This window comes from Leptosomus discolor, chromosome 2 (assembly GCF_034619465.1).
Source record: "Leptosomus discolor isolate bLepDis1 chromosome 2, bLepDis1.hap2, whole genome shotgun sequence".
NCBI classification, from domain to species: Eukaryota; Metazoa; Chordata; class Aves; order Leptosomiformes; family Leptosomidae; genus Leptosomus; species Leptosomus discolor.
Window position 1 is genome coordinate 77,363,287 of NC_141392.1, and position 27,766 is coordinate 77,391,052.

The following is a 27,766-nucleotide window of genomic DNA, read 5'->3' on the forward strand; positions in this document are numbered from 1 at the left end:
ATTTGCCTTTGAAGCAAAGAAGCCCCCAGCTGCAGACATTTGTCAACAGAGGTCCCTATCAAGTGGTACCTCTCCCGCTATGTGGGTGAGCAACCCTGATTTCATTCCCAGAAATGTCAGCTCTGATCGGTCTGATCACACTGGGTTCTGAAACTGTGAGATTTGAAATGTAGTGAGAAATGTGTAGATTTTATAGTTTGTAGATTTTGTAACACTTTGTAGTTTTTTGTAGTAATAAACAAAACTTTACTTGCTTTATGTTTTTTGAGCTTAGAGGGTACTCTTGGACCACATTTTCAGGATTTTCTCTGTAGCTGAGAGGGCTATGAGTAAAAATGGAGAGCAGGGAGTCTTCTGTTATCACTGGCCTGAGGGAGCATGAAATTGAAAACGTCAGCCATCGCAAGGCTTATCATAAAAGCATGAGAATTGCTTAGACCTTTATGTTTAGCAATGTACGCAGGCAGGACAGGGACTAGTATTCTGCCCACGTGCAGGAAAGCAGATGCCTGGACAAACCGACATTTGAAAACATATTTCTGCAGTTGTTTTTTTTTTTTATTGGCCTTTGTTAGCACATGACCCTTGCCAGAAGCTGTGAAGAATGCTATATTCCCTTGGTACTCTGTGTATGGTTGTATATTTCTGTTCTTTATTAAAACCTGAACAGAGGAAAATGGACCAGATTCCACTCCATTACCCCTGCTCAACTTCATCTGCTGCATGGAGTTGTGGTGAAATAACAGCTTTTGATGGAGTGCGTCCAAAATCCCACTACTAACATGCGTGGTAACAGATGCTATAAAATTGCAGAGAGTAAACGTTTGGCAATTCTCCTCTAACGTGGCTACCTTGTGCCGGCAGCCTCATGGTCCAGCTCAGCCTCCCTGCTCAGGAGTGCTGTGTATGAAGCAGAGGGAAGTCCATATTGGTGGCACTTCTGAGGTGAGGGAGGATTTGCAGAAGCACAGAATTTGGGAAAAAATCAGGTTGGCAGGCACCTCGGGAGGTCACCTACTCCAAACCCCCTCTGAAAGCAGGCACGGACTGATGGGTGTGAGCTCATGCCTTCATCATGCTTATCTACAGGATGCAGGGTTAAGGTGGCTGTTGTGAGATCCACCTATTATACATCTGCAATAGGGACCTTGCCACCTGAGCCAGCTCCTTGTGCTGTATTCATGGTCAGCGGAGAGAAATGGGCATGACAAGAGTTTTGTCCACGTTGTAGAAGCTGAGCCAGCTGTGGTCAGGTGAATCCCACCCAGGAGTGGCATATTTGGCACATCTGTGGCATATTTCTTGCTGCTTCACGATCAATGGTAACAGGGAAAATGACAGCATGAGAAAAATGCCTTTGGATGAAAAACCTAAAATGAAAAATAAATAAAAAAGCTCTTTTTTTGTTCTTTTTTTCTCTCCCTTCTGGTTGATTGGTAGTCCCAGGACAGATGAGCCACCTGCCGTGCCTGACCCCCAGCCTGGCCCCCGGGGAGATGCAGTCCCCCAGAATGGTGGGGAGGAAGCGAGGGCGGCCCCCGCTCCAGCCAGCGCCCATCAAAATGGCTGTTCACAACCTCTACTCCACACCAGCTGGTGCTTTGCCAGTCGTGAAGATCCCAAAGAAGAGAGGGAGAAAACCCGGGTACAAGGTAGATACGTGATTTTCACACTCCTTCCCCACCTCCTGCTGCTTTTAATATATTTTCTCCTAGAATTTCAGGTGAAATGCAGGAATGGAGGCAAAGTTGTGCAAGCGTGGGGCAGAGCAATGCAAAAAAAAGTAGGAGAAGCCGACTTCTCTTCTGCCTGAGCTGGTGAAAAATAGAGGGAATCTATTTTTTTTTTTAAAGTTTACAGTTATTTTAATTTGTGTTGTTTGAAAATAACTTGTCTCCCTCAGTGTTGTGTGAGATGACTGTGCACCTTCTGGGAAGTGTTTCTCTCATTTGTCACTTTCTTCTTCTCTCTCACTAAAAGTGATTAGAAGTGAAACAAAATGAAAGGAAATGGAAAAGTATATGGGGGAGTGGAAATAAAAGGAGAAAACAAAGCTAATTTCCAAGGGGGAAAAAAAAGGGACATTTTAGAAAGTAATGAGATTTCACTTACTGAGGGAAAGGCAGGGCAGTTTTGATGCTCACTTACAGTATGCTCACTTTGGGGAAAAATCATGCCCAGCTCTCAATGAGACCCTGGAGGGGAGGCAGGGCCAAAGAAAGAAAGAAACCCTGAGCACCTTAAGCCCTTCACATGCTGCCGGTGGGCTGGGGCTCTCCCACTGTACCCCTCCAGTGGGCTCAGCACTGGCAGAAGCAGGGCCACCGTTATGCCTCAGACCAGGCAAAAATGGGACCGCGATGCTGAGGAGAAGAGAATTTAATCTGGGCAGTGAAAATGAGCTATATTGTAGTGAGGGGTCTTGTTGTTCAGTACATCGCTCCATTATTCTCTCCATCTCTATCTGCAGCCAACTAGGGGGCACCGTACGTGTTTGCTGTGCCTGTTCCTTGTTTTTAATGGGAACGGGTATAGACATGTAGTCTGTTACACAAGGACGGCAAATCGCTGACTGTTAGAAAACAGTAGCTGCTTAAGTTCTTGATGTCAAAACAGAAAAGTGAGTAACATGAGGGATGCATGCACAGGGCCTGCCCCAGCCTTCCCTGAAGAAGGTCTCGGCCTCGGGTGTTGCCCAGCTCTTCCCTGGGTCTCCCCCGGTTCATGGCAGGCAGCAAGGCCCCATGCACAGTGCTACTGGCCAAGCTTCGGGCACAGGGACCAAATGTCTCAGCTCCTTGGGTTTGGGCTTTATCTAGAGCAGGCTACCTTTATTGTTGCTCTTCCCTCCTTTGCACCCCCTCCAGATCTTCTCCTTCCTCCCATCCTCCAACCTCCCTCCTCGCTCTTCTCTCTTTTCCAGGCAAACTCTCCTCACCACTCCTCTGCATCCCATTTCCAGAATTCCCTACTCCTCCTCATCCCCCTGTGCAACACCCACTGCAGGAGACATCAGTACCTCAGCCCTTAATGCTTTCTCCTCATGTTCTGCCTTCTCCTGTGTCTTTTCATGCTTGCTCTTCTTCATCCATACCCCCCTGTGCTATGGGGCCACATTTTGAAGTGTGTTCCAGCGTGTGTTGAAAACAGACCTTGCACGGCTGAGAAACAGTTCCAGTTGCAGTTTCCTATTTCTTCTGAAAAGCCTCAACTTTGGTAATGTGAATGACGTAACAGCAGCAGCCAAGCAGAACCAACCTGACAGTAGGCTCAGGTGTCCTTCTTGGGATTACTAGAGAATTTTATAGCAGTAGTCCAAAATAGAACTTCATATCTAAGCTAGAACTGGGGCAAATACTCCACTGCTTTGTAAAGCGTGGGATACAGAATTACTTATTATTTTTCACGTCAGTATTAGGTTAAAACTCTGGGACAGAAGCATCTGAATTATTTTACTTGAGGTACTTGTTATTACAAGTTTATTATTTATTATATTTATTTTACTTTATTTATTACAAATAATAATTTAAATTATTATCAGTAAAGCTGAGTCACTTGTAGGCTCTTTAGAACAAAACCATCCAAATCTGGGATAATAATACTTTGTGGATGTGGTGAAATTGAGTCCCTGAGATGATTAAGTGATTTGCCAAATACCGCAATGACCTTGTATGCAGAGTTTTGGCAGATCCCATCCCTTCTGCCCTTGCTTGTCTTGCCAACCCACCTTTCTTACTCCTGCATTTACATTTGATTTGTAATTTGACAAAAAAAAAAAATAATGCTGGGGAGTTTGTTCTGTTCCACACCAAATGCACCCATCCACCTGTGAAAAAGCCTTTCACCAACCACCACATATTTGTAAGTGGGAGAAGCGAAAAGGGAGGCTTAAATTTCCTAAAATGCTGCGGCAATGTTGCACTTCGGACCTAGGTGGCACTTGATTGCCGTTTCCCCCTCTTCTTCCGAAGTGAAGCTTTTCTGCCATCTGAGTACCACACACTCCTCCTCTCCATCCCTGGGGACTTAGCGGGGAGGCAACAGCATCCCTCCCTCAGCAGTGAATTTAGGATGATGCTATTTCTTGGTGAGTGATGGCAAGTAAAAAGGCGTCCTTTTATAACCGATGGCCTAAATTTCTGGAGCTGACACTTGTGAGCTGTGGCACCCGTGGCATCTGGCCTGGTGCTGTTTATTTGTGCTATAGGATTTGTACACCAAAGCGATGTTTTCTATGAGGTGCCTATGTACGCTGTGCACTCAGCTGAAGTAAACCCCTCTCCATCAAAAATGCTTCACCAGCGCAAGTCAAAGACTACAGTTTTTGATGGGGAACTCTAGCTTGATTTAATTAGCTCGCTAATTGTATGACTTTCAGATACCACGAGACTTAAATGCATTTTAAAAAATGACTCCCTGCCCAAATGGCAGACGACCAAATTCTTTATAGCAACCAGATAGCTGAATTATTACAGAACAGATGGAAAAATACTTCTGAATTTTTAGCAAACTAGGAATTTACAGCCTAGATTTAAATTTATTTTGACCAAGATGTGAATAACAGACATTTTTAATCACATGCTCTTTATAGCCATATGACCCATCGCCTGTTTTCATTTGTATTAAAGCAAATATCTGTGTCTTCCTAAAATGACATTTCATCACACTTCACCACCAAGCAAAGTCCTTTTTATTGCTACCCTGTTTATTTTTTCACAGCTTTGGTTATAAAATTTCATCAGCTGTTTTTCCAAAAACTGTTTTGTACCTGATGCGCAGCTATTTGCCATAAAATGCTACATTTTCCCCTAAATACAATATTCTTTCTGACTGTCTAAATCTCTAGGAAAAAGTCTATTCTGTCAGCCAGGGAGCAAGTTAGTAGATGGATGAGTTTTATTTCTCTGGCTGTAAGTGAGGGGCAGCCCCAATCATCTGCCTAAAAAGTCTGTATGAGGGAAGGCTTTGTTAGCGTTGGGGGGGGATTTGCTGTGGTAAAGGACATCAGAGCGACAGGCGCATGGGGCAGTGCTGCAGCAAAGACCACCACATCCCTCCCAGAGGGCAACAAAGAGATGGCCCCATCTGAGCAGCCCGAGGGCAGTTTGTCTCCACCACCCTACCACAGCAGCTCCTGCCTGGGGAGGTGGCCCCAGCCTGGGGTGAATGGTCCACCAGGACCTTGCAAGCTCCTGCCAGGTGGGGTGGGCAGCAAGCGTGTCCCTGTGCAGGACAGTGCGTGGAGTGACAATTTCCATTACAGGGCATAGGTTCCCCTGCTGCCCTAGAAGTCACCATTAGTAATGACAAATAGGCAGTCAGGATTCAGACACGCTGAGACTGAGATTGCACAGACAACCTTAAAGTGCCCTGATTCTTCACCTGTCCTGTGAATACAGGATACGGCCTTGGATTTCAAGCTTGCCTATGTTTCTCTTAAGGTTACCTGCCTCATTCACTGTAAAACACTTCGGGGATGTAGGAGGCTGTGTGCAGGCTCCCCTGTATCATTTGCTGTGCAGAAGAAAGGTATTGCATGACACAAGAAGAAAAAGTGGGAAAGACCTTGGACTGTGTTTTGCCTTTGTCATCACAGCACTGACCTCTCTCTGCCCTGGTGACTGAGCTGAGCCATGACTTGCCTTGTGCTGAGCCCCCTCACCTGCAGCCAAAGGCACAGAGAGCATGAGGTATAGCCGAGGACCCCAAAACATGTACTTAGAAGCTCTGTGCTGCCCTGGTGCAGGTTTAATGACACCTTTCTGCTCAGCCATTGGAAGCCCACACGGCAGAACCAGGCTGGCCCAGGCACTCACCAGGCACATCTGGGTGCACATCTGCAGGAGCTGGAGGTTGTTTTCTCTCCAGCAGCAAAAGCCAGGAGGTTCCTCTACTGTCCTGGCTGGAAGGACACAGGCCTTCGGGTTAACCCCAGCCTTTTCTATCAAAAGTTTCATTAGGACAAGGGAACTAGGTACAGGGGAAATAGGAGCCATAAAGATGAGGACCTATGATCTAAGTGGCTTAAGAAAAGTACAGGGAAAGTCTGCATTGTGGTTCATCTTGTTTCTTTCCTGTGTATTTTATTACACAAGCTGGCAGAGAACTTGTTCAGAAGGAAAAAAAAAAAAAGCTATCTGGGAAATGTTCTTCCCCTCTTCCACTTTTTTTGGTGTGGGATGACAGAAATACCAGCTAGATGACTGCTCCGAAGTGGTGTGCAGAACATAACAGAAACTCAGGGTTCAACTGGGTCCTCCCCATCCATGGTCACTGCATACTGAGACAAGACTGCAGCTGGCATCAATGGCACAAAAGTCCATGGTTTCTCTGTGGCTAATGCCCTGTGACTTTGGTGTAGTAGACAAACTTATTTCCTACCCTAAATCCCTGACCAGCTTTCTCTGATCTTTTTTCCATGGTAGAAGGTCCATAAGAGTGTGGGGGGGGGTTGGTTGTACATCTTGTTTTAAAGAAACCATTGCCTTTTATATCTCATGCTGAGCATATTAAAACTTAAGACATTTGATATTCAAAAGCTGATTTGAATGCCTTACCATGAGGATTTCCCAAAGTGCTCTGACAGATTTTCTCTGTCTCCATTTCTCTCTCTTTCTCTCTTCTTCACTGCTTTTTTTCACTTGCATGCATATGTGTTCTCTACTGCCAAGTTCTCATTCAGTCAGCTGGTTGGGCTGGCTTTTTGATAGAGAAGAATTAGTCCCAGAAAAGATATCTTTAAATGAAATACTTTGAGATTTATACTTAGTGATATTCAGGGACTACTCAGGGTTTCAGTGGCCAGGAGGTATTTAAGCCGTGTTTGTTAGTGTACTGTCTCTTGTAATAAAGCATTGTTCTATTTTGATCTAATAGGCATATTTTCTGCTGCCCCAAATAAAACGGCATTTATCTCTGCCCAAAGGCTGTAGAGCACATACTGGTGCAATTAAGTTTGCAGTACACTGTTTGCTAAAACAGTAAACTGCCAACAAGGGGCTTCCAAGCTAGAAAGTTTACACAAGTCTTGCCCTCTGTTTATTTCCTCTAGAACATAGCCTGCCCGGGCCTTCAAGAGCAGAGAAAGAGATCTACTGGGCACTGTCCCACCTCCACTGGGCTGATGGTGCTGGTGGGGCAGCACACACTCAGATGGCGCTCAAGGCTCAAGGGCTGGAGGGGGGACTTGTCCACCTGTGTTAGGGGCCACAGGGCTGTGAGCCAGTAGGGACGTTGAGGAGCCAACACGCAAGTGAAACACAAGTTATTTGGTGCGCTGTCTCCAAAATCATATCTATATAGATGTGTGCATGTGTGAGTGCATATATTTGTATATATAAATATACATACAAGTATGTATGTACATCTCTATATAAATGTATACACTTTTATATCTGTGTATATACTATGTACAAACACACATATATGCAGACGCATTTATTATACATACATATATCTGTATGATCAAAAGCAAGCCCAAAAGCCTAGGGGGCTGCCCAGAGTTTCACAGTGCCAGCTACAGAAAATAACAAATCATGCTGCTTCTCACCTTCTCACATGGGGTAAACCCTAAAATGGGTGGGGACCTTGATTTTTGAAACATGATTTTCCTTCCATTTATTTTAATTGTATGGAAAACAAACAGACAGCACTTTGCTGCTGGTCTTTCCTGATCCAAATCTGAAGGCAAGACAACCCTACAAAACCAGGACAACACAGGCAAGTGAGGACTGGCACTAGCCTACTACCCTATGGTCACCATACGGAAGGAGGTAAAATCCGGTTTGCCTTAGATTCACTTACTGAACATTTTCTCTCTTGTTCAGGCTACATCCAAAGGGGAGGGGGGCGGTGGCACAGGTGGAGGTGGTGCCTGGCACTTCTGAGACAGGTGGGATACAGACTTTGCCCCAGGCACTGACCAGTGTCCTGCAGGGGATGGTGCCTGGATGAGGAGACAGATTTTATTTCCATCCAGGTTTATCATACCCATCTTTCCACAGAGGCTGTTCTGAGGGAAACCCCAGGTTGCGTAAAGAAACAAGTTCAGGAAGAGCTTGGTGGAGGTCTGGCAGGAAAAAATCACACTCCTCTCAGGAAAGATGGCCTTTTTGTTTGTTTTAACAGGTCCCATCCCAGGGTACTGTGCTACTGAAGGCAAGAGAGACCCTGAATTCTCTCTTAGGGAAGCCCTTGCTGGGATAAGCTGGTAACTGGGGAATGATCCAAACTCCCAAAGATTTAATGACTAAAAACTCACTTGGATGGCACTAAGTCCAACAGCCGTCCCTCTCCCTTCCCCAGCTTTCTGGTTTTGCTGTTATACTGAAACAGTGACCATTATTTTAGACAGTTGTAATCATAATCATGGACAACATGAATCTTTGTCCAAAATGACTTCTACTCTCCACCGGGACTTGCTCAAGTTTTTGTTTGTAGGTAGTGGTCTGACTTCATTTCTACCTAAAATACACTTTATACATTATTCCAGCTTGGGTGTAAGCTCTGACAAAAGGAATACTCTACAAACTTAACACGGCTAAAAGTTCCTTTTCATTTTTATGCTTGTCATTTGTAGCGTTCTTACTTTTGGCCACTGAAAAACAACAGCAGTGAAAAAATCACCTGTCAGAAGAACAGCTCGGTGTAGTATGTGTAAATATATAAACCAGTCAGCTGTGTGCTTGGCTGTCTGCTTTCCCCGCTTTCCCTTCATAGAAAAAGGAAAAGCAAGAGTGGTACCTTCAGGTCACATCCATCATGTCAGCCCTGGATAATTATGAAGACATGATCATCACTTGACTGGTGAGACGTTGCCAGGCACCAGCAGTGTAAAGAAGTAGTGATATTGCACCGTAAATTCCCATCACTTCTCCAAACAGGGCTGCAGGACATGAAGATGACTGGGTGCAGCAGTGCAGCAGCTTGTATTTACTATCTGGTAATAACACACTATGGACCACGGTCTGAACTTATTTACATGGGTGTCAGCCCAAAGGAGCCTCTTGGTGCCACTGGATTTACACAAGATTTACACCCCTGTAACCAAGAGAAGAATTTGGCCCTAAATAATGATGTAGTTAAAGACCTCATGTTTATGAGTTGCGGAAAATTGTTTACACCCACATGAAATGGGTTGTAAAATGCCATTGCGCTGATTTGTTAGAGTGTTAGACCCAATTTGCTCAGGTGTAAATAACTACCCGCTGGGTGGCATAATATTTGCATCCTGTAACTTAAGGCATTGCTGTCTGCTGCAAATCAGTCAGGCTTCAGGCTCCAGTATCCTCCCAGGAGCAGAACGGATGCTCCTGGCCTGGAGAAAGTGATGCAATAGCAGATTGCTAATGAGTGGGAGTTCATGGGGCGTGACATACATGGAATAAAATTGGAGTATCTTGCATATATTTTCATTACCCAACCGGTTGTTTTTTGCAGCTGAAGTCTCGTGTCCTGATGCCTCCCTTAGCTATCTCCCCACCGAGAAGCACACCAGAGCCGGATATTAGCTCAATCCCCCAGGATGCAGCTACGATACCCAACTCAGCCACCCCACAGGCTCTCACAGGTACCTAGCCTCAAGTGTTCCTTGGACAAGGGGTGAGCAGGAATAACAGGCTGACAGCCAGACGCTGTGCTTTCCAGGACAGGTAGAGCTCATGAAAATGGAGTGATTGTGGATTAGACTGGCAACCAGTGATAAAGAATAGATATGTCCTGCAAGACTGTATTTTGACTGCCATGTGTCAAGTTTAGTGGAGATGTCAGATCCATTCCTCTTGAAATGCAAACATCGACATCCCATGAATGCTACCATTTTATACCCAACACTCACCCATCAAATGTGTTGCAATGACCAGACTAAATCCCGATGTGAACATGAAACATCTGTTACAGCTGTGGGGAGAAGAAGAACAGAGGAGCCATGGTCTGACTGCAGGCAGGGTTACCAGCACATAAACCCCAACGCCTTGTCAGAGCAGCAGACCTGGTCATTTCTGATTGTAGTCAGGGAAAACACGGCCTTATTTTTTTTTGCTTATATTGCCAGAAATAACATAGGTCAGTGCTTCTAAACTGATGTAAATGAGAAGAAAATCAACAAGACAGTTGATTTACCCTGAGATTTCAGCAGAGGAATGGATTAGATAACATTAGAATCTAAACACAACACATAAATCCCATTATTTCTTAGCTGGGATGCACAGAGGACAAGTTTTCCATCTGCTCTTGTAGCAGAATGATACTAAACGTAGTGATGATGACAATAATAATGTATTTTATTCTCATTTATCCCTTCACATGCAAAGACTCCAAAGTGCTTGGCAAACATCAACCGAGCAGCGTTTCATAGTGCTGCCCTGAGAGGTATGCCTGGTGCCACTTTCAGAGGTGGCCAGGGAGGCACAGTCCAACACCAGATTGCCGGGGTGGCCGCAGAGACAGAGGCTCTGCGGGTCATTTTGGGCTCTGCAGATGTGGCGCCCATCTGTCTCTGTCCCCACACTGCCGGCACCTTTTCTCCCAGCAGCTTCCCAATGTTGCGTGTAGGCTCCCACCAGAGGAGGGTTTGCAGGAGGTGGAGGCAGGCTCAAGCCAACTTTTACCTCCCTACCTGCACTGAAAGGACCATAGGGGCCCCTGATCCCCAGCAAGGGACCCAGCGCGCTCCCTGCAGGCTGCAAAGTCCCTCCCTCAGCTGAGCCCCAGACAAAACCAATGGCTTGTCATGGCAGAAGCCACAACCTGCAGATTTGGTGAGGTTTGTCATGGTGGCATACGAGGAAAGCTGCACCCTGACAGCCCCCTGCAATTCATGCATCCTGCTGCTGTCTTTCGGGGCATTATCCCTTTGTTCGTTTGGCACTTGGAAGGTGTAAAGTGCTATGTAATGATAAGTGTGATTGCTATTATCCTCCTGTTTACCCAGGATATACTGCTTGAGCCCCTTCTGCTGTTCAGTGAGAGATGGGGTAGCAGAGTGCATTGTGACAGTCGCACTAGATTTTCATTACGGTGATGCAAACTGTAAATTATTTCCAACTTTACACAGCTGTCATCGTGTCCTCCACTCTGCTTGATTTTTTTTTGTCACATATCTGATTTCTGTCAGAGGATAATGTTATATTGTCTGAGAGATGACAGCTCGAGCACACTCAGCCAGCTATTATAATATATCTCACTTTAGCCTGACTTTAGGCTGTGTCTTAGTCGCCTTTAGTTAACACAGTGTTATCTCCGCTTTCTCCAAGATGGAGTTAGTGTTAGCCAAGCTTAAAATAAGTTCATGCTAGCAAGAGGAGAACACTGATTTTTTGGCTATTGCTGGCAGGCCTGATGGCACATAGAAAAACTGCCTTTGCAGGCAACAGCATATGAGAGGAGGCATGCAGGGCTTGTCTGCAGAAAGGCTGGGGCATCTCTCGCAGACCCCCTGTGCAGCACAGTTGCCAAATCCGGATTTAGCACTGCATGTGGTGTAGTTCCCCTTGAGAAGATGCAGGTTGCAGAGTGTTGTGTTGGACATGGGGGGTCAGGAAGCTCCCAAAGACCAGAGTCTTTGTCATCACACGGTGCAGCTCAGTGCAGCATAACCCTCTAGAGATTAGACCTGCATTAAGGTCAGGAGCAGCAAGGAACCGAAGTCTCTCAAAACTCTTCTCAGAGCAATGCCGCTTAGAGGGCCTCTCAATGAACCAGTCTAAAAACACATAGAGAAAAAAAAAAAAACAACCCCAAAACACACCTCAGGCTGGAGTTTACCTGTTGCTGTAAGGTCACCCCTGCTAGTCACTCTCCTGCACTCCCTGGGCATTTTTTCTGGTCACCAGCTGCATGGACAAGGTACCCTGGAACAGCTCACACACAGGAGCTTCTTTAGTTGCACGTGGCTTATGCTCACCTGTGACACTGAGCTCAGGTCATTAAACACTAAACTCAGCTCACTTCACTTAGGCAACGGATGATTAGTGCAAAGAAGCCTGGCTGTGCCATCGCAAATGGCAGCAATTCACCGGTGAATGGAAGAGCTTGTGAAATAGAAATGTATAAAGCTAGCATTTGCTAGGATGCTCTCAGGGCCGTTTTGTAATAACCCTGTTGGGATTTTGTGTCTACAGTCTGCATTTATGTCAACAAACAAGCAAACCTGGGGCCGTACCTTGACAGAAAGAAAGTGCAGCAGCTCCCAGAGCACTTCGGGCCCGACAGACCGTCCGCCGCTCTGCAGCAGGCTGTTCAGGCCTGCATCGACTGCGCGCTCCAGCAAAAGGCGGTCTTCTCGCTCATCAAGCAGGGCTATGGAGGCGAGATGGTGTCAGGTAGAACATTTCTGTAAGGGGTTCGTGGCCAATTGGGAAGTGCTTGAAATCTTAACCTGATCCCCAGTCCTGACGGTCCTAGCTGTCCTGTTCACATCAGGCAACTGGCTTTCAACATCACCCATGCCTTTGCAAAATGAGCTGCTGCAGGAACTCCCTGGGTGGCAGAAGGAAGTATATGGGTAAGAGTTTTGCAGCAGTGATGCAGGGGAGGAACTGGGCTTGCTCCAGAGTCCTGCACTTACCGCTCTTTGAAACAGTGCTGAGGCCAAGCCTGTGAGCTGAGTTTTCCATGCAGCCGTACAAGGATGAGCAGCATCGCAAGCCTGCTTAATGCCACACATTGCTGCCACATGTTGCTCTAAAGGAAAACTTACACAGAGTTCAGCTGCTGGTGTGTCCTCCGCCTGCAGTTCATGAGCCAAATCTGGTCCCAGCTGTAGGAATTGCAAAAGTCCCGTGGCAATTCCCCATACAGCAGGACTACGCAAATATATCAGAGACAATCAGAGGTCAGAGGGAACTTCCCGGGAGCTCCTCATCTTCCCGCAGTGACAGTTCTCGCTGTGTCCTGATGAGTCTCTCTTGTCCCACGCTGAATCCCCTGGCCTGGCTCTCAGACTGGACATGAACTTTTCTTTTAATCACAGCAAGAGTTTTGTGACGCAACATTGTTTCAGCACACGGGGATGCAGTGGGAGTGAAACAATGATGGGAATATGGGAATGATGCTCTCCAATGAGCTGTCACAAGTGAGTCAGGCATGAACACAAAGCCAAGGACCGCAAGTCCAATCAGTTTTGCAGGGACCACAGCAGCTCAGCTGTGCCATTGGGACTCTCTTGTGCAGGAGCCCAGGCTCTGGCCCTCTGCAGCATATATAAATTCTGCTTCCTCCTGCTCCTCCAGTTCCCTCTACTCATAGGTGTGCCTTCCCTAAGGGACATCAGAAATACTCTAAAAATGATCCAGATATATTCACAGAAACACAAGACTGAAGCACTTCAGTGCAAAGCTACATTTTTGCCTGGTTCTGTGCTGCGTATATGATTTTCATTACAAGCAGGAGAGTCACTTCGTGCACCGAACTTGCCAAATGCCGTGATCTCAGTTCCTCTGAGCTGGCTCTGCTTCAGGTACCTGAGCTAAAAGCACCTGGTCAAAATTGCTCCCAACCTCACGTCTCTTCTCATCCCTCTCAAGGAGAGGTAAATGGTCTCCTAGTCAGGGTGTGGCTCTGAGATTGCCGCTCACTCCCAGCCCAGCAGCAGTGCAGACAGATTTCTTCACAGGCTTTCCAGTCTTCCCATGTCTTGCCTCACAGATGCTCAACAGTCTGTAAAGCATGGTCCCTTACAGCAGCTCGGGCCAGCAGGAAATCTATGAAGTTACCCCAAAGATTATAAACCTAACATTGCAATTTATACTCGTTAGCAGTGACTGGAGGCTGTAGGACTGAAAATAACCTTCCAAGTGTTGTAGTTCAGATCATGTAGTCCTCCATGCAAACCTGCTGACACTTGAATGTGTCCTGCTACAATTGATCCTCATGGCTCTGTTGTGACCCCTCTACCTCTCTCACGGCTAGGACCTATGACCTTTTTGATTCTTGGCTAAATATATTCACCGACAGCTTTGCCTAGGAATTTTAATTGCTCTGCTCTCACCCTTGAGTTCAATCTTAGATATATTTCTAGAGAGCAGTCCTCATCCTGCTAGGCTGAAATACAGTTTCTTTCAGGTCCTCTCTGCACTGTGAGGAAGATTGCTGGATTAGTGAAAGAAGTGTAAGTGTCTTCCCACAGCCCCACGTAGCAGAAACAGTGATGGCCGCAGGGCCGCAGTGCCACAGTGAAAATTTCTGTTCCCTGAACATCGCTGTGGTCTGCCTGTGCACCTCTTCAAGTGTGAATTCACCCTTCTCGAGCCTGGATGACCAGAATGGTGCCCATCAGTCCAGCTCAGGTTTCATCAGGACTCTACACAGAGGAACTGACATTCCCTTGTCTTTCCTGGAAATGCTTTGTTCAATACCTCCTTGAAACATATTCGACTTTTTCATTGCTGTGTCACTTTGATGGCTCATGGGCATCTGGTGAGCCTGTTTCATCATTTGTCCTCCCATCAGGTCATGTTGAGCCTCCACAGAAAAGTTATGGATTGCTGTGTATTTTCTGGTATTTTTTCCACCTATTTTTATTATTGTAGCGCTCAAGATCAGCCAATGCCTTCTGTGCAGTCTCCCAGGACTCTTCCGCATTGAAAATATCTCCTAGCTTACAGCAACAAAATATTTTTGTGCCAGCACAGATCACTGCAGGTTCCTCTCCAGTGCTTGGGGTCTCCTACTAGCAAAGCCTCTTGTCGTCTCCTGACCCACCTTTCGTACGCAATCTTTTCCAGCTTAACAAAAGATTTCTCTTACTTTACTGAATTCCGGATAGACCACAACTGCCACCTTCCCTTGCCTATAAATGCAATTAAACCAACAAATAAAGATCCATGATGAAGCTGGTAGGCCTCTCTTCAATACAATCCTTGGACATTTTATTCATTCAGAGCCATATGTTTAATTCTTGTCTCCCCATTACCTTTTAAAACCTTGGTTATTGCTGAAGTCAGCCTAATAGCCCATCATTGGCAGATCACTTACTTTCCCTTTCCTTAGACCAGGGGATCATAATTGCCTCCTTCCAATCATACAATACAGTTTTCAGTTGGATGCATATATTAGAAATCCTTGCACTGCTGGCCATGCCAGCCGGCATCTTTCAGTGCTCCAGGGAGAAGGTGATCTGGGTCACACAAACTCAGCTCCTTAAGCTGCTCCAGTTTGGTTTGTACTTCAGGTGAGGTAATTATGTAAAATATTTTAAGACATACAAATACCTGTGTGAAATCTTTTTCCCCTCCTCTCATTCTTCCTCCCGCTGTGCATCTCCAAGTATTGAGTGGCTCCTGCTTGCTTTCCAGTTTCAGCTTCTTTTGAGGGGAAGCAGCATCTCCTGAGTGTGCTGGTAGTGAACAGCATCGGATATGTCCTGCGCTTCCTGAAGAAGCTCTGTCGCAGCCTCTTGTGTGACAACCTCTTCAGCAACCAGCCATTCCAGCAGTACAACGCCGTGCCGGAAACCCCAGAGGTGTATGAAAACAGACGGATGGAGGCAGGTAGGCTGCTTCATCAGCTTGGGCTCAAGATTTAATAGGGTTGAAGAAATGATTGTCTTTATTTGGTCCTGTACTCTATATGCTAGAGAACTGCAGGTCTCTGTGGGACCTTTCCACTGGGAAGCAGTGGGCTGATTTCCAATATTTTTCCCAGTGGCTATAGAGGAGGCTTTCAGGTGAGAACTGCTGTGTTGAGGAGCCCCAGCAGCAACAGGGATGATTTTTTTTATTATTTTATATCTCTTAGTTTCTTTTGTCTCTTTTCCTGAGGAAACAAGGCTTTTATGATCCCATTGTCTTTGTTTCTGTCAGTTCTCTCCCATAACTTTTGGCATCCTCAAGCATACCTGGCACTGGGGTAGAGGCCTCAAAGGGATTAAGTTCCTTCAAGTTTCAGGCAGGCAGGAAGGTAGAGGGGAAATTCCTCTCTCCATCCAGCTCAGCCACCATATTAGACACTGAAGGATTCCCACTGACCACCACAGAGCATTGCCTGTCCCTGCTCCCCAGACCTCTCTGCTCATGCTCTTGGCTCACTGGCTGCAGTGAGAAGTGGGAGGCTGGGTGAGCATGTGGACCCCAGCCCCCACTTCAGTATGGCATGGACAGGAAATCACCACCATAACGGATATGCTCCGAACCGGCACTGCCCCAGCATGTTGTTATCTGTGTGCTCCCCTGATTGCACGCCACTTATTTTAAGGATCACCTGCAAAGAAGGTCTGCCTTCACTCGAGGGGACCTCTTACTGGGCGAGGGGAGAAAGCTGCTCACAGCAATGCAGTTTTGGGTCAGTGCTATTAGCATAAATCTAAGGCACCATTATTAGCTGTAGCATACTCAGCCTGGATCCCGATCTGTCACCTCTACCCATAAGCATAAACCTAAATGAGAGTTGTGAGTGTTAAGGGGCTTGCTTTGCTACTGGAAGGAGCATTTCTCCTAGCTTAAAATGCCTGTGGGCACAAGCAAGGTCCCTGCCTTAGTGTTTGACTGTGTGGGACAAAGCCTGGAGGGGCTGTGGCATGGGGCAGATGCACCCAAGCATGGTGGTGGTCCAGAGAGCCACCTGCCCTGAGCAGCACCAGGCTCCCAGGTAGATGGCGCGCCTGGGCTTCCTTCTTGCCCACACCCCAGCACACCAGGATGGCCCTGTGCAGCCCACGTGGAGCTGGGACATGCCTGCAGCCCCCATCCGCAATCAGTGGCTAGAAAGCTGCCCTGGGGCCCTACTACGGACATCACAAAAGTTAGTTTAGAAATAAAGAAAGATGCAAAGTTATGGCCCTGATCCTCCAATTCACCTGCAGGCTCCCTCCTGACTTAAATTATTTTTCCTTCTCTTTTATTAACAACACTGTGGGTGTTTGGGGATCACACTGTCTCTCATGCATTCAGTTTAATGGCAGATACATGCTGGCAGTTGAGAGAAAGGTGTTTCAGTGTCCACAATTATGATCCATGAATTGCTTGTTTCCCAGGGAGACTCTAAGTGTGTGCTTGCACAGCAAAAGTGGGAGTGGGTTGTGCACACAGGGCAGAAATTGGCTTTTTGTGTGAAGAAATCCAGCTGTCACTCTTACACATAGGGGAGGAAAGGCAGGAACCCAAATTGAAAAGTAGGTTTGTTTTTTTTCCTCTGGACTAGGTCATTTGCAGCAACCTGAATGTTTCTGAGAGGTCAAGGGATTTCTATAGCACTGAGTGAGTGCAGCCCAGGAGGCCTGGCATTTGCGTTTTACTTTGCATTTTAATTTGCATTTAGTTTTGTGCAGCAAGGCTGTATGTGATGGAAAGCAACTCCACAGCTAGGGTTTTTACAGCGGCTGTTACGCTCTAAGCATCTCCCTCCCTACGTAATTTCAATGCAGGATGTCCCTGACACCATTTCCACCGGCTCTGCCCAGCCACTGAGGAAAGGGCAAAACATTATTTTTTGCCTCAGACCAGGCAGGAGACACAGATGTAGGGAAGACTTCTCTTTCCTGGTTCTCCCACTGCTGGAGGGAAATTAATAGCCCCCCTGGTGGCAGCATAGGCTGGGAAGCCTGGGCTAGTCAGGACCAGTGCTGACCTGGGCTCTCATCCCCTCTGTCTGGGAGTGGGGAAGAGGCAGTGGCTCTTGGGGCTTTTTTATATCTCCACCACCAGCAGCACTGTCGTACAGTGTGAATGCAAGCTGTGAAATAGCTGAGGGCAGTGGATATACATGGGGTTAAAACTCTCCCACCAGGCTACAGCTTGCTCACACCGGGGCCTGCTAGCCACTGGCCTGCAAGGCAGAGAGCTGTAGCAAGGGTCAGCATGACCTGCAGAGATTTGGGTACTTCCCTGTCAAAGTGGGGATGTGGGAGAGATGATGGAGGAGCCAGCTGGTCCCACAGTGAGGGAGGCTGTGATGAGCAGCACCGTTTCCAGAGCAGTTGAGTGCTCAGGTGGCTCTCTGAGCTGGCAGCCCCAAAAGAGGACTCTCCTTCCACCGAAGATTAACAGAAATATGGTGAGACAGGATTTGAGGACAGTTTCAGCACTCTGCTGACCACCAACCTCGTGTACCAAATTTGGTGAACAGGGGTTGCTTTGCCAAAGTCTGTCCATGGACCTGGAGGTGGCTGAGGGGAGCTCAGCAGCATCACCAGCTAACCTGCTGTCTGCATCGCTGTGCGCCCCAGGATGCAGGCTGGAGAGCCGGGGGCTGGTTTCAGTGTAGTCTTTTGGAAAAATCACTTACAAGATTACTACTCGGCCCCAGAGTGCACGTGAAGGCACGGAAGGAGAAATTAGGTCTGCCACACTAAGCCCTTGAAATGGGGAATTCTGGAGAGGAGAAAACCTGCCTCTTCTCTGGGGCAACTCGTGCCCAGCTCAGGAGTTGTTTGTCTGTGGCTGTGGGGCAGAGGAACTGGAGTGATGCCCTCACACCCTTCCTGCTGCACTCAGCCAGAGCCAGGCAGCTACAAAATATTCCCGTTCATCATGTCAGGCTGTGTTCAATAGCTCCATTGGCACCAGTGCAATAACTCCAGTTTTAGGCACTCGGCAGGCTTGAGCCACTGAGTCTGTGTTTAATGCTGCATTGCCTAAATCTCCTTCCATCTCCCTGGGAGCCAGCTTTTCTCTGCAGCAAGCTCAGCACAGGGGGGACCTCTGCCACACAGAACAGAGATGGGGTTTCCCTGTAGTGGCAATAATGATGAGGACAGTAGGAGCTCTTCTCACAGACAGGTCTGCGATGGCACCTGTTGGGATCAAGCTCACGTGGAAGGAGCAGAGCCATAATAAAGCACTGCAGGAAGCCATGCAAAGCAGCCACATTTCTCATTGTTTCTGTTCTCCAGCTTGTAATCGAGATGTTCTTTCTTTTAAAATCAAGTGCTTTTCAGCTCCTGTGTACCAATGAATTTAATACACGTATTGATTTCGGTGCAGTTACCCTTGATTTACACTTGCAGAAGTGAGAGGAGAAGCCAGCATCGTGTCCAGTCATATTAACCCACTTACACCATACAGGAGTCACCTTTTAACCTTGCCCCAAAGCACATGCCCCTAAGCCATTATTCACCTGTGCTTACAGCAAACTGCCAGATGCTAATGGCTTCGTACAGGCCAGGTGGGATTTGTTGATGTATGCATGTATCACTTACAAAGATGTTTTACATGTCTAAGAGATACACACTCACTGGGCTGTACCCAGCACAGGGCTCTGCAATGAGCCTTGCTGGGTGTGCATTACCTTCCCTGCGCCTGAGCCCCCGCACTCCGCCTGCCCTGCCAACGCCCCTCTCACCAGCACCCAGTCACCCTGCACGTGGGGCGAGGGTCCCTCTCTAGCCCTCTCCAACACCAGTGGCTTCACTGCCTTGTCTTGGCACATCTAGTGACACACCCCACATCTCTTTCTCAGGTGTGAGGGGACGTTCTGGCTCATGAGAGGAATTTTTGAGGAGCAGCTGTGGGATGACTCCCAAGACTTCAGCCAGGAAGTGCTTGGCTTCAGGTCTTCATTACAGCAAATCCTGAGATGTTATCTGTCCCCACAGCACCTAGGTTCAGAGCACCTCTGGACCTGCACCCCAGAATTTTTAATGAGAGTGATAGTCTTATTAACATTTGAACTAATATGACGGCAAGATCTGGGTGAGCTCTGCAGAAAACGCTGTGAAGTGTGCCAGGGGCTACATGGATGGGAAGCCAACAGAGATCCTGTGAAGTGCCTCCATCCACACCACTCTGCGTTCAGCTTTCATTAGTCTTCCCATGCTGAGCTAATGGAGGCTTGGATGTGAGCATGAGAAAGGGGCATTTCTGGAACACCTACATACTGTTGACGTGCACCTATGCAATGTTAGACTTATTTTTCAGAGGAAACCATGTTTGCTATAAAACAAAGCAAAGAAATTAAAGTAGTTTCTCTTAAGTGGGAAGCATCAAACTTGACAAGCATCTTGTTCTTTCCCCTTTCAGTCAATTCTTTCCTTGCTTTTTCTGTCCTGAACCTTGGGGTTTGGTCATTTTGTGCTGTTAGACAATTGCTGTGCTCCACGCAGAGCATGGCTGCATGTAGCTTCAGCAAATCTTTCTTTATGCAAGGACTACTGTGGCCACCCTGTATCCTTGTCCTCATCGAGTGGGAAGACAGGAAGGTCTGTGAAAGGGGTCCCCAGCTTTGCTCCTCTCCCCATGGCCAAGCCAAGTTTGTATGCACAGATACCATATGGTGTCCCCTACGACTGTCCACAGGAGAACAGCTCCTCTTCTCGTGGCAGTGGCTGTAAGTAGGGCCCAACACGGAGCTGAAGCACAGCAGGAGGTAGAGGTACCCTATGGTACATCAGTGCCTCTATATGTTGGAAGGTAGGCTCTTCCTATCTACAAGCACTTGAAAAGCTGGTACGAGAAGTGCTATAGCAATGCACTATAAGAGTGTGACTAGTAGACAGGACACTAGGCTGGGAGCTGGATTTTGTCAGAGACTTTCCCAGTGATTGTGTGGGCAAGTCACCCTTCCCTGCTGCGCCTTTATTTGAGCATCTGTCCAAGGAGGGCAATAATTCTTGCCACCATGTGCAAAGCCCTTCTAAAACAGCTAGGAAAGAAAGAATAATATGATAGAAAACCACATATTATTACAATCAATATTTTCTGTTCCAAGCACCAAATAAACAGCAGCTCAGAAATTTCAAGCCCCAAGAGGGCAAGAAAAATGTTGTCTTTCCCCTCTCTAGTACCATGGCTTGTTTAATCTTGTCTTGTTGCATGCTATGAGGAACAGCGCTCCTGGCTTCTCGGTACACTCAGAATAAATGGCTTTTATGGCTATCAATAGCTTCGCCTCTCTTCAGCATTTAATTACCTGCAAAGGCCATTTATTGCCTCATATGTTCCTCTACCATGAACATTATCCTTTAAACAATAAATAAAATATTAAGGTCACTCTTAAAGAGGGAGCAGAGACACTGCACAAGCCATCCAGCCAGAGCAAAGTCTAATATAAAAAGTTTGTCTGGTCTTTGGGGCATTTGAACTAACGGCAGAGCCTGAAGTAGAGCAGAGAAAGGGTGGGAGGGCTGCAGGCACTTCCTTCTTCCTTCCATGCGTGCATCCATCAGCAGGCTGGGTGCCTGCTCCCTCTGCAGATGTGATCCAGCCAGCCCCAGGGCAGGGCATCCCACTGAGGACCCCCACCCTGAGGTCCTGCCTGCAGCTAGAGCGCCATGTCCAGGACTGTCTTCCTGAAACGAGGTGTGCAGGGTGGTAACTCTGTGGCAGAGCAGAAAGAGAGGCAACGGCAGCTGGAGCTGTGTGTTGTCATTCAGAAACCTGGGGAGGGACAGGAACTGTTTAGAGTGGTACAAGAGGTAGGAAGCAAAAGCAGGAGGGTGAAAAAAAAGAAACAGTCAGTCAATGCTCCTGTGGAGGCGTTTCATAGTAGAGGCTTTAGCATTCAGGCCCTCTAACCTAGACCAGAAGAAACTAGTGAAATGTACACTAAGGGGCAAATGCTGGCAGGAAGAAAAATAAGAGGCGGATGGGAGAGATGAAATTCACTTCTGATATAATTTGCCCAAACTCTATAGAATTGACAGAATTGGATAAATTGACCCTTCTGACCTTTAAGCTGTGTGATTTCTGTTTGCTAACCCCAAAATGAAGAAAGAGTCCCTTTCTGTTCCCTTATGGAATTGTATCTCCTTGCGGATGCTAAGCAATGAAGCTACAAACAGACATCCTTCCAGCAGTCAGCCCAAGGGAAATCCTCCTTCCCACCCTCTGCCAGGCTGTTTTACCTCCATGGTCTTGAGGGTGTGCAAGAAAATCTACCCCTTTTGAAAAGCTACCCCACAGGGTGGTGAGCACCCTGGTCCCAGCGGTGGGTGAGAAGCCCAAAGGCCGTCCTGTCCTTCAGCCCAAGATGTGCTCAGAGCCATGGTAGAGGCACCGTCAGTGCTGGAGATTGCCTGGGCTGCAGCTATTGAGGTTAAACGAGAGAGCGAAGGTATGAAATGGAGTTTAAAGAAGGGAAAAGAGACGCTTTACTTTTCCATATCAAAGAGTATGCAGAAGGAAAGTGGCTGAAATGATGGGCGTAAATGCATGAAGCATGATGGATGAAATCATATCCACTACAGAAAAAACCACCCTGGGTATAAGCATTTAATTCAGGCTTTACATGCACAGTCACGTGGAGGAAGCATGGACACACTTTCAGAGCCTCAGTCAGATGAATCATGTGATTGTAACTGTTTTAGCTTCAGTTTTAGTTTTAACTTTGTTTCAGCTAGTTAAGGCTTTTCCATAGAGCTGTGTGATTCCTTTAGGAGACGTCTGAAGCTAGGAGTCTGGGCTTTGATTTTACATAGCTTAAATTAAAGCTGAAACAGGAATTTCCATTCCAAACCTTTTTAAATATTGATACAAGTACCTGTGATCCAATATACCCATATTTCAAGCAGTCAGATCAGCAACCCATAGGCCAGAACCAATGAAAAACCTACCCCCCCATCCAAGTGCCGCGTGCATTACCCAGCTTGACCCACCAGATTTTTCATAGATGTAAGGGGGGAAAAAGATGATCTTCAGGATCCTTACCTTGTGCCAGTTCAAGCCACATTAGATAATATCACTTGGGAGCTGCATGTGACGTGCCAGTGTAGGCTCTGGTAGCCCATGAAAGCCATTGGATTTGTAGCTCCTTGCTGCTGGGTTGCTGTCACAGCCAGGGTAATAGAAAGACTGGCTATGGCAGTGGAAGGGGCTGTGAGAGAGCAAAGCTGGCACTTACTAAGTAAAAGACAAAACACAAAATATTTTGGAAGAAAGATGAACACTTGTTTGTGTTTTGTGATTCTGGACAAGAGGGCCCTTGCTTCTGGGACTGCCTGGTACGTGGTGCCTATGGCAGGGGCTGGGCTTGCATGCCCATGGGAGGAAGCAGAGCCAGCTGAAAGGGGTAAAAAGACAGTCTTATGTTTCAGCTATTCCCATTTGGCAGGTTTCAAAGCAGATTCATATTTTTTTTCTGGGGACATTACTGATTTTTGCTTGGATGTTTTGCAGCTCAGTTTTTCTCCTCCCCAATGTTGCTCTCTTTTTTAGCCTTTAAATTAAAAGCTTCTTCCTCCTTTATCTGTCTTTATCTACCTTCTGTTTCTCTCTATCCTTTTCCAGTGCACTACAAAATAAATGGAAACCCCCACACAATGACATTTCCAGTTCCATGGAAACAAAACATCCATTTTTTTCCTGAAAAGTCTTGGCCCCTGTTTAATCAACACTGCTCCCCAGCTCCTTAGGATTTATCTGTTTGTGGTAATTAGACAGAGTACATCAAAGTGCCTTTTGGAAAGTAGTAACACACAGCATCTGCCTGAGGAACTTTTATCTGTTGGCAGAATGAGTGCAGAGCAGGAGATTAAAGCAATTAAGAGAGTAACAGAAGCAAACTATTGGCGGTGATGTAGAGTTTGGTGTTTGTCTGGGACAGTGCTGACTGCGGGCAGCAATGAGAAAGGTAAGGGTGCAAGGCAAAGAGTTGCACCCCCGGCAGCTGGGCAAGAGAAATACGTCCCTACCTCTCACTGAAAATAAGCTGCAAGTGGAGGTTTGGGGAATCAGGTACTTTATGGTGGGTTTCTTCATGGAAGAGTTAAGGTTACAGAAGTGATTTAAGCAAAAAGGCGGCAGTAGCTTGCCAGACTTCAGCAGAGAAGCCAAAGTCAAGGAAAATGTAGTGAGGCTGGGGGTGAGTCCTGGATGGGTTCCTGGGGCAAGCCCAGCTTCCCGGAGGCATGGCACAGTGCAGCACACTGGTGTGAAGGGAAATTGGCTCTGTGGGATCACTGGGAGAAGAGGGGACAAAAAGACCCAAGAAAGGGGAACTGGTGAATTCCTAACTGCCGAGACTGAGATTGGCCAGGGACATCAGAAGCAGCAGCAGAGAAGGCAGGAAAAGAAAGTATTTGTGAAGGGGAACTAAGGCTTCAGGCCCCAGCTATGTTGTTTTTATACAGCAGAATAAACCCCAGAAGAAATACCAGAAAGTCCAGCTGAGCTGCAGCACTTGGCAGGGAGAAACGAAGCAAAGACTTAATGAAAGACCTTATACCTACCTATAAGCACATGCACAGACTCGTGCTTTGTATGTGCTCTACCTAATTTCTAGATGAGATTATTTGTTATTAATGGTCAAATGCAGCTTATTTTGCGGTTACTACACTTTGCTCTAGAAATCTCACTTCTTGTGTCTCAAATTACTTGTTTTTTCCAACAAAAAAAATTCCTGTTAAATATTTTAAGACAGTTCTAAGCAATATAATTTTGGGAGATTCACCATGGTGGTAGCAGAACAGAAATGCACTAAGTACTTCAGCTGCAGAGAATCCCAGTGTATAACACCTTGAAATGTTCAAATAACACAGTCATTTTCATTTAGTCTATTCTATATACAGCTTTTTGTGACTTTTATCAATGCTGATTTATAAGCATATAGAGTACATTATAAACTACCGGGATAGAAAAGCCCCTCTAGGTACTGCTAGAAGCTGGAGACAGAAAAGATCGATCACAGCCTCTCCCATCTCCCTCTGCCAGCGCAGAACTATTGCTATGCTAAGACACAAAACTATATAACCCTGATAAATCTCCTTTTCATGATGTACACTTTAGTGTAACATAAAGGCAAGGGAGAAGGGAAGAGAATGGAGAAGCAGGTCTGAAATCAGGAAGAGACCAAAAGAAGACTTTTTCTAAAGGCCAGATGCCTATGTCATTGAAATCCTTTTGCCTTCACTTGTGGGTATGCAGTGCCTAAACAATTTGCCTGTGCTGTAAGATAGGACTAAAACCTCTCTGTTGCAACACAAGACATTTACTCAATCATCCCCAAGCACCAAATCTCGATGGGTTGTTTATACACACGAGCACCTTTTATTATTAAATCTAATATATTTGTCAGCAGCTAGCTTGTGAATTTACTCTACCTTTTTACTCAGTTTGGACAATAAAATCGTGTTGATCTGTTCCCAGCCAGTCTCATTCTTTGGTTCTACTGCATTAAGCACAATGTGGCTGTTGTCTGGGATGAAAACACTCAAGGGAAATTGTTTAAATAATGAAAAAAAATTGCCTACGCTGAAGCCCTTGTAATCAGAACAATACTGGATTTTGGAAAATTCTCTAAAAAATTTAGATTCTTGATGTTAACTGACTGGCAGCTTTTCCTTGGGGATTTGGCATTTCAGTTACCGCAAAATATATTTTAGCAGCTAGAATACAGTGAGATGATACATGGTGCAGTAAAGCCTCAGACTAAACCCTGGAAAATTCACTGCAGGTTTTATCTCCACAGTGTGACCATGGTTTCAGTGTTCATAATATCTACATTCAGAAGTGGATGAGGCTTATTTACATTTCCCTGTTCTGACTGACTAGTACCCCCCTTTTCTCCTCCTTGGATGCAATTGTGTGTTCCTACAACCCATGCGAAAGTTATCCCAGAGACTGAAAAACGCAGGCATGACAGCCCTGAACCGCTGTTGGCGGATGCCCTGGGCTGCCTGCTCGCTCTTTGCCTCTCTGCAGCAGCCTCAGGGATGCAGTGGCTCCTTAGGGACTCATCTCCGTGCCACTCTGCCTTGGTGAGCAGTGAGCAGCTCCGCTCCGCTCCCACAAACCAGATGTCACTCCCTGTAACACTTGCCTTGTCCAGACAAACTGTGGCAGCCACGGGCTGGTGTGGAAAAGGTCCAGTTCTTGTCCAGCCATGTGGGGTGCAGATGCATGCACCAGAGAGTAGTGTTGAAATGGTGTAGGAACGCCTGCTAAGGGGTGACATCATATTTTCATTGTGCTGCATGTTTGGACAGGCAGTGGAGGTAAAAGCAATGGGCTGGTGCTGTAATCCCAGAGTAAATCACAGCAGGCAGAGCTGGAAAGTCTTAATCCATCATAGGAAGCTCTTATCTTTAGATAGATGCATGCAGGCTCAAGCTACAAGGAAGATAAGGTCCATGGTCCGTTTCTGACTGGTCAGAAATATGTGAGGCTGTCTGGCAGACACAGAAAAAGTTATTTTTAATCTTTTAAGAGCTGATGTTAAAACAGAAGATACAGTTCAGAATCAAGGCATATCTTTCACACCCTTAAATACTGCTTAGATCTCTCTGCTTTTCCCTCTCTGACTTACACTAGACTGACCTGATGGCTAAACTGACCTGAAGTATTTCCTTCTGCATTTCTGCATTTGTTTTTTGTGTTTCCCCACTTTTATTTTTTCTTCTATGAAGGCTGAGATGCAGGGTTTCTAACCTCCACAACTGCTTAAAACTCCCTCCCACTGCCCCCCAGAGAGAGCAAATGCCATCCTTGTAAGGTGAGCTGGATCCAAGATCAGGGACAATAAAATACAAGTGAAGATAAAACTGTACAAGGAGTCTCTCAATAGGATTTTGACACTGTGGCTGGCTCCTCTCAAAATGACTGGGAGATGAGAAAAGGCTGGCCCTGGATGGGGGAGAGGAGAGGTCTGAGGAAGCTATGATATCATGCCACTTAAAATATGGAGTTCACATCTGGTCAACCCATTATAGAAAATATATGGTAGCACTTAAAAAGGTACAGGGAAGGGTCAGAGGGCAAAGCCCATCACTAGACGCTATGAGGAATAGGAGATGACACAAAAAAGGGAGAATGGGGGTGGAGAAAAGAAAGAAAGAAAGAAAGAAATCTATAGCAACGGTGAGGAAAAGAAGTTAATGGGGAATTTAATTAGAACAAACACAAATGACCAAGCATTGCCGGTGGTGGAGTAAAAGGTTATGAAATGACACAAAAGTATTGGCCTAGAAGGAAGGGCAGTTGTCCTGGCAAGCCACTGGTGTGTAGAAAGAGGACCTCCCTGATTTAAGGGTCAGTGTCTGGCCTGCTCAGAGGTGGAGGTGGGGGTTTCCATCGATGGCCCATGCAACCTTCACCTGACCTTGGGCTCTGCTGTCCAAGTGGCAATGTAGGGACGAACCCAGAAAAAGGCAGGGGGATATCAGAAAAGGGAAAGCTGGATGGATTAAAGTGCGAGATGGGTGGAAGGGATAACAGCCTGAGGGAGAAGTGCCTATACAGGTCAGTGGTATGGGAGGAGGGAAGATAGAAAAAGAGAGCTAGGAAAATAGCTGGCAAACTGGGAAAAGCGTGGCGCTGCTGGTGCGGGAAAGCATTAGAGCAAGGTTGAGATGGTGGGAATATGATGGAAGAAGCAATAGGAAGAGATGATGGGGAAGAACAGAGGGAGGAGCAAGGTGGGGAGAAGGGAGTATGAGACAGGTAAAGGGTCAGAGGGATGTTACACGAGAAGTGATGTGGTAGCAGCAGGAGGCGAGGAAAGCAGCACAAGACGTATTTGTCCTGGGAGCAGAGGAGAGAAGGCAGACTAGAGAGTCTGTGGAGTACAGAAAGAGGTTTTACATATAGGGCAGATTTTAGCAGAACAAGTTTGTTTGTTTGTTTGTTTTTAAGATAAAGAAGAAAAAGTGAGAAATCAGATCTGCTCAGGAAAACATCAGCTAAGGATCATCTTTCCTGGGTATACACTTTTCTTCATCTCCTGCTTGACTTGAAATTGATTTTCATTTGCTTTCCTAATGCACAATGGGAGACGTAATATTTTTGTCTTTCTGGAGTGTCTCTATTGCCAGACGCTACCAAAGGTCCACTGTATGTGTTCTACATTCATACACGCAGTGTACATCCACGCGGCGTGCTCTAGTGGCATGCAGGTACCACCA

The 27,766-nt window shown here is 46.4% G+C and overlaps 1 protein-coding gene across 2 annotated transcripts in view; it reads left to right on the plus strand.

Moving 5' to 3' along the window:
- The first annotated feature begins 1,451 nt into the window (after window positions 1-1,451).
- The window catches only part of SCML4 (Scm polycomb group protein like 4), a 46,473-nt gene continuing 20,158 nt past the window's right edge, over window positions 1,452-27,766 (plus strand). For both annotated transcript variants that reach the window (XM_009950053.2, XM_086461318.1), the window contains exons 1-4: window positions 1,452-1,652; window positions 9,439-9,568; window positions 12,120-12,320; window positions 15,294-15,488. In XM_009950053.2, the coding sequence (XP_009948355.2) occupies window positions 1,452-1,652; window positions 9,439-9,568; window positions 12,120-12,320; window positions 15,294-15,488 (727 nt within the window). The remainder of the gene's footprint in view (window positions 1,653-9,438; window positions 9,569-12,119; window positions 12,321-15,293; window positions 15,489-27,766) is intronic.